The sequence below is a fragment of the Caenorhabditis briggsae genome (assembly GCF_000004555.2).
Source record: "Caenorhabditis briggsae complete genome, chrIV, whole genome shotgun sequence".
In the NCBI taxonomy this organism is placed as follows: domain Eukaryota; kingdom Metazoa; phylum Nematoda; class Chromadorea; order Rhabditida; family Rhabditidae; genus Caenorhabditis; species Caenorhabditis briggsae.
Genome location: NC_013487.2, coordinates 11692818 through 11699616, shown reverse-complemented (window position 1 = coordinate 11699616; position 6799 = coordinate 11692818). Strand labels below are relative to the sequence as shown.

At 41.1% G+C, this 6799-nt stretch overlaps 3 protein-coding genes across 3 annotated transcripts in view; 2 read left to right on the top strand and 1 right to left on the bottom strand.

The window, feature by feature from the left end:
* Positions 1-1419: 1419 nt before the first annotated feature.
* Cbr-klp-10 lies at positions 1420-4694 on the top strand (the record flags this gene model as incomplete). Its single annotated transcript, XM_045235953.1, has 7 exons — positions 1420-1667; positions 1714-3201; positions 3253-3440; positions 3638-3981; positions 4028-4245; positions 4292-4493; positions 4542-4694. 7 exons carry the CDS (start codon positions 1420-1422, stop codon positions 4692-4694), a joined length of 2841 nt encoding a protein of 946 aa, XP_045096274.1.
* A 241-nt stretch (positions 4695-4935) lies between these two features.
* On the top strand, positions 4936-5175 carry CBG26454 (the record flags this gene model as incomplete). The annotated part of the gene is made up of 1 exon (XM_045235952.1): positions 4936-5175. One exon carries the CDS (start codon positions 4936-4938, stop codon positions 5173-5175), a length of 240 nt encoding a protein of 79 aa, XP_045100030.1.
* A 211-nt stretch (positions 5176-5386) lies between these two features.
* The window catches only part of CBG17681, a gene marked incomplete at both ends in the record, with an annotated part of 2022 nt that continues 609 nt past the window's right edge, over positions 5387-6799 (bottom strand). The window contains 4 exons of the mRNA XM_045235951.1: positions 5387-5527; positions 5576-6108; positions 6160-6347; positions 6399-6772. Of these exons, the coding sequence (XP_045096273.1) occupies positions 5387-5527; positions 5576-6108; positions 6160-6347; positions 6399-6772 (1236 nt within the window). The remainder of the gene's footprint in view (positions 5528-5575; positions 6109-6159; positions 6348-6398; positions 6773-6799) is intronic.

The window sequence follows — 6799 nt, the reverse complement described above, 5'->3', positions numbered from 1 at the left end:
GCGCGGAAATGCATTTCAATACATATTTTCCCTACATGAATAACCCCATTAAGAATGTTTCCAGAAGAGTATACAATTGGACTTCTCAGGAGTCGCTTTTCTCGTCATTATTTCCCAAATATTGCGAGAAACATTCGGAGAAAGTTTGCAGTTTAGTGCAAAATCTCTCGGAGAACGTCACTCGGCATCAACATGGAAAACTTGGGAACCTTACGTTGTCAGGAAAGATAGAGAGCTCGATTTATTAAGAACGATCATTTTACAAAGTAGGATTAAAGTGAGTTTATTAATAAGATCGCACAGTTAAGAATCCCGCTCATTCAGTTAAATTGTCTTGGATTTCATGAAGAATATCTATTTCATCTACATCCCCAAGACTATGATGATTAAGAGAAAATTTACAAACATGTAAACTATGAAAAGCTATTTCGATAGAGGACACAAACGTACATTAACAAACCGGTATGAGTACATCCATTTTCGAAGACTTATTGACCTGTATCTCATTCCAGAGCTCCAGTCGCTATAATGCTACAAGCTGCGAAAAAAGACGAGAGCACTAAAGGAGGTTCGCATAAGAGTCTCGGATATCATGATTCATTTCGAAGTTCTAACTACTGCAATATGTCGCAATACCGAAGCTGGAATAAGAATTTAGCTCACATTTTATACTTATGTTGTTTCTATTCATTCGGTTCAATAAAAATTAATTTGATTTGATTGCTTAATACGGGATGAAAATTTGAATTTCACTAAAAGCGCGCGCAAACGACACTCCGCCACTCGTTCGAACCAGGAGAGAAGCTGGAGAGAACACAGTGACATATCTGTTCGACCCAAAACCTCTCCCAGTTCGAACCGATATCTCTCCCAGTTTTCTCCCGTCGAATCTCTGAGTCTGTTCCGGAAAATCTGGAATTTTCATAATTTGAACGTTCTGCCGCATCTAATGGAAATGTGCTCTGTCGTGACTGCGCCAAAATAACGGCGGGAACCATTGAATTTGCTTTTTCTGGGCCTAAAATCATCATTCCTGGCTGGAAAATGACACCCGTTTGGTGACTCCTGCATCCTCTTCGTTTCTAGATTTCATTGTTACCGGGTTACCGACTTTCCGAGCAGCTTTTCCTTTTTCCCATGACCTTCTTTTGTTACCGTCCTTTCTCTTTTTTCCATGGGTTCATTGTCCCCTGGATTTTTCTGTTTCTTAATACCATTTTTGCTTCACATTTTCCTCATATTCCTCGTTCTCGAAGAAAAATGTGACTTAGAACTTCACATTGAGATATTGTTCGAATTTTTTATTGCCTTCAAAAATGTTAGCTCCCGTTTTCAGATTACGCACATAATATTCATTTTTAAGCAAAAAAGCGCTCAAGTGTCGTACCTTTTTTTCATAATCACTTATTTTTCCAGGCTATGTCTCAATTCATCAAAACATATGGACGGATTCGACCTTCCGCAAATGGAAGCGGAACTTCTCCGCTCGTATCAACGGACAAGGCTGTGAATGTCGATTTGGACAATGGTCGAAAGACCTACGAGCTTCATCGAATCTTCAACAGTGCAGCAACACAAGAAGATGTCTTCGCGTGCGTGTCCAAGAAGATCGTGGAAGACAGTGCCGATGGATTCAATGGCACGGTTTTTGCATATGGGCAGACAGGGTAAGATTCAAAGGCCGCTTTGTAAATGAAATTCGTTAATTTCTAGATCCGGCAAAACTCATACGATGCTCGGCCCGACCAACTCGTGGTCTGATCCAGAACACAAAGGACTGATTCCGCGTTCGATCGAATACCTATTCGAGCTTCTTGATGCCAAAACTCGAGAATTTCAAAAATTCACATTCTCAGTGAATGTTGAATTTGTGGAACTGTACAACGAGGAAATTTACGATTTGCTCAACCTCAAAAACAAAGTTCAATTGAGAGACTTAGGAAAAGAAATCCAACTGGACGGTGCCAAGTCAGAGACTGTCGATAATTCGCTTGACTTGATGCACGTCGTTCAAAGAGGATGGGTGTCAAGAAGCACAGGTTCAACAGCCATGAACAACGAGTCTTCGAGATCTCATGCTCTTCTCATCATCAAAATCAAGACGCAGGAAGTCACGGGTGGCCTTGTCAAAGAAAGATCCTCCACACTGAATCTTGTTGATCTCGCAGGATCCGAACGACAGTCTCATACAAAAGCTACTGGAGATCGCCTGAAGGAAGCGACAAATATCAATTCATCGCTGACAGTCCTCGGTCGCTGTATTCGTATCCTCTCAAAGCCAACAGCTGGAAGTTACGTTCCGTATCGTGATTCTCATCTGACTCACATCCTGAAGAACTCGCTCGGAGGAAACTCGAAAACTGCTGTAATTGTCAACATGCACCCAGATCGTGAGTTCTTGGCAGAAAGCACGTCCACATTGAATTTCGCTCAATCTTGTGCACTGATCAAGAACGCTGCAACCAGAAACGAAGTGATGACTGGCGACCAGGAGAACAGTTATAAGAAGGCGATCCAGGAGTTGAGACAGGAAGTCGATGAAACACGTGCAAAGGTTCGGGAAGAGTTCGGCAAGAGGTTGGATGATTCGGAGGAGATGCAACGTCGTCTAACGAAGGAGAACGAAGAGTTGAAGGCGGCTAAAATCGACCTACAATCACAAATCGATTTGGCTCGTGTGAAGTATCTGTTCAACGGAGACGCAGAACAATCCCTTGAAGAGCATAAGAAGCTGATTTCTTCACTTTCAGATAAAAGTGCTTCTTCTCTGTATACGGTTTGTGTCTTGATGCACCTTCGAATGTTTAATATTAGGACATTTTTTCAGCTCAAGCTTGAGAAGGAGGCAAGTGAGAAACGGTGTCACCAACTTCAACAAGACCTCAACGAACTTCGAAGCAAGTATGAGAGCAATCTGAGCGAAACTCTTCGACTGCAGACTCCTAATGGAAAAGTTCGCCAAAGCAGCTCGAGATCCGAACGACGTCAGACTCTGTACAAACCGTCACCCGCCACATTGGCTAACTATGTGGAGGAGAGTGAAGTCGCTGAACGTCTTGACGAAGCTAACACGATGATCTGCAAATTGGAATCCGAGAAGCAGACGTTGCAAAGCAAGTGGGAGACCGCGACAGAGTCATTCGTTGAAGCTGAAAAACAGATCAAAGAGTTGGAAAGCTCAAAAAGCGTTCTGATTACAGAGTGAGAGAATTTTTAAAACTTTCTTATTTGATTTATTTTTTGAAAATTCAGAAAAGAGCAACTTTCGAAAGAGTTTGATGCTGTCAGAAGAGAAAACGAGGAAAACGTTGAAAAGATCAGCAAGAATCGTAAAGATCTGGACGGTTTACTACTCAAAATTGCTGAGTATGCCAAGGAAATCGAGAACCGCAAACAGGAAAAATTGACGATCGAGGAAAAACATGGAAAGGAGATGGATGGTATGGTTCTAGTTTTGAAAAATTCAAATTTCAATATTAACGATTTTCCAGAAATCACCAATCATCATAAATCAGTGAAAGAAGAACTTCAGAGCCAAATCAGGAACCTGTCTGCGAGCAATTCAAATTTTTCTGAGTCACAAAAAGAAGCTAACGAAAAAGAGGAGCTCCTGCAACAGCGGCTGCAATCACTTCAGAAGAGAAGAGTGCCCTTCAGAAGGAATTGGCCAACAAGGCACAATTATTAGCTGATGCCAAGAACGATATCAAAGAATGTTCCAAGACTAGCTCTGAACTTCATAGTAAAATCGTCGAAAAGTCTGAGATGATATCTACACTCAAGAAGAAAGTTGAGGAGAACGATGCTGAACTCAAGATCAAAGCGGATTTGATCGTTTCTTTGGAACAGGACATTGCCAAGAAAGCCGAGTTGATCAAACAACAAGCAGCGAAGCTGGATGAAAATGTCACCGCTCTGTCAGAACAAAATTCCTTGAAGAGACGAATTGAGGAAGCGATCGAAATTGAAGAGAACTGGAAGGTGGGTGACAGAGCAATCCTGATTTGTCAAGGGTGAATTTTTGCAGAAACGTTACGCGGCGCTCGAAGATAAACTGCAAACCGAGTTCAACGATCATCAAAGGGACATAAAAAATCTAAAAGCAAAGAAAGACGCTGAAATCAAAGAATACAAGGAAACGTTGCAGTTACAATCAAATATGCTCAAGGAACAAGGGACGAAAGCTGAGAAGCAGTTGATCCAAAAACGACAGGAGTTTGACAAGAAAGTAGAGGAAATGGAGCAGTAAGAAAGCTACACGGCTATTCTCTTATTTTCTCTTTTGTTTCAGACAGTTTGCCCAGATGAGCACAGCCGCTCTCAAGAAGCAGGAGGAGAAAATCAGGCGTGACAGTATGCTGCAGTACGAGAGTACCATTCAAGATAAACAGGACGAGATAACTGAGCTGAAAAACCTGAATGAGTTCTACTCGAAGCAACACGATGAAGATTCCCATGCAATCGCAAACATGATGAACACGAGGCAGGGCAAAGTCGGTGGTTTTACCAGAGGATTGTCATTAAATTTCCTTAATTTTCAGTTGTCCTACGTTGAGAAGATTCGTCTCGATAAGATGGAGCAAGAGAAGACTATCATCCAGCAGCGGGCCACAATTGATCGACTCTCCAAGGGACACCGAGAAGCCAATAGACCAGTCCTTCGCAGTCGCAACCAGGAAGCAGCACCACAATGATCTCTAGGACATCAGCCAATCCTGTGAAATAATTTATTTTCTTTATTCATTTTATTATTATTATTATTTTCTAGTGCACATGCTGTGAATGAATGACTAACGAGTGCTTTCTATTTAAATAAACATAATTCGGGTTATTTTATGCTTAAAAATTTCTTATTAAGAAACATTGGTCCATTTCCCTCGCTATCTCTTTCGGTCTGCGGTCAAATAAAAAAAGAAACTAGCTTTAGATTTCAGAATGTCAGAAGATACTGCTTCAGAGTACTCATTGGACGAAGATGACATTGCGAATTGGGACAAAATGTACATGAGTGAAAGGAAGACGTTATTTGAGCAAGTTCTCGAACGCCATTATGAGGAGAATCGCATAGCGAGTCAGAAGCCAAAGAAGGATAATAGCACTAAGACGCCTAATAAAACCAAGAAGTCATCAGCAATTGAGAAGAAGAAGAAGACGAATAAGAAGAAGAAAAAGTGATTGTTTTGTGTTTTTTGTATGATATATGTATTCCTGTAAAATTGTCTCGATACTAATAAAATTTGTTTAGAAAATAACCCGAATTATGTTTATTTAAATAGAAAGCACTCGTTAGTCATTCATTCACAGCATGTGCACTAGAAAATAATAATAATAATAAAATGAATAAAGAAAATAAATTATTTCACAGGATTGGCTGATGTCCTAGAGATCATTGTGGTGCTGCTTCCTGGTTGCGACTGCGAAGGACTGGTCTATTGGCTTCTCGGAGTCGAGCAATTGTGGCCCGCTGCTGGATGATTGTCTTCTCTTGCTCCATCTTATCGAGACGAATCTTCTCAACGTAGGACAACTGAAAATTAAGGAAATTTAATGACAATCCTCTGGTAAAACCACCGACTTTGCCCTGCCTCGTGTTCATCATGTTTGCGATTGCATGGGAATCTTCATCGTGTTGCTTCGAGTAGAACTCATTCAGGTTTTTCAGCTCAGTTATCTCGTCCTGTTTATCGGTGACATTTTCATCCAGCTTCGCTGCTTGTTGTTTGATCAACTCGGCTTTCTTGGCAATGTCCTGTTCCAAAGAAACGATCAATTCCGCTTTGATCTTGAGTTCAGCATCGTTCTCCTCAACTTTCTTCTTGAGTGTAGATATCATCTCAGACTTTTCGACGATTTTACTATGAAGTTCAGAGCTAGTCTTGGAACATTCTTTGATATCGTTCTTGGCATCAGCTAATAATTGTGCCTTGTTGGCCAATTCCTTCTGAAGGGCACTCTTCTCTTCTGAAAGTGATTGCAGCCGCTGTTGCAGGAGCTCCTCTTTTTCGTTAGCTTCTTTTTGTGACTCAGAAAAATTTGAATTGCTCGCAGACAGGTTCCTGATTTGGCTCTGAAGTTCTTCTTTCACTGATTTATGATGATTGGTGATTTCTGGAAAATCGTTAATATTGAAATTTGAATTTTTCAAAACTAGAACCATACCATCCATCTCCTTTCCATGTTTTTCCTCGATCGTCAATTTTTCCTGTTTGCGGTTCTCGATTTCCTTGGCATACTCAGCAATTTTGAGTAGTAAACCGTCCAGATCTTTACGATTCTTGCTGATCTTTTCAACGTTTTCCTCGTTTTCTCTTCTGACAGCATCAAACTCTTTCGAAAGTTGCTCTTTTCTGAATTTTCAAAAAATAAATCAAATAAGAAAGTTTTAAAAATTCTCTCACTCTGTAATCAGAACGCTTTTTGAGCTTTCCAACTCTTTGATCTGTTTTTCAGCTTCAACGAATGACTCTGTCGCGGTCTCCCACTTGCTTTGCAACGTCTGCTTCTCGGATTCCAATTTGCAGATCATCGTGTTAGCTTCGTCAAGACGTTCAGCGACTTCACTCTCCTCCACATAGTTAGCCAATGTGGCGGGTGACGGTTTGTACAGAGTCTGACGTCGTTCGGATCTCGAGCTGCTTTGGCGAACTTTTCCATTAGGAGTCTGCAGTCGAAGAGTTTCGCTCAGATTGCTCTCATACTTGCTTCGAAGTTCGTTGAGGTCTTGTTGAAGTTGGTGACACCGTTTCTCACTTGCCTCCTTCTCAAGCTTGAGCTGAAAAAATGTCCTAATATTAAACAT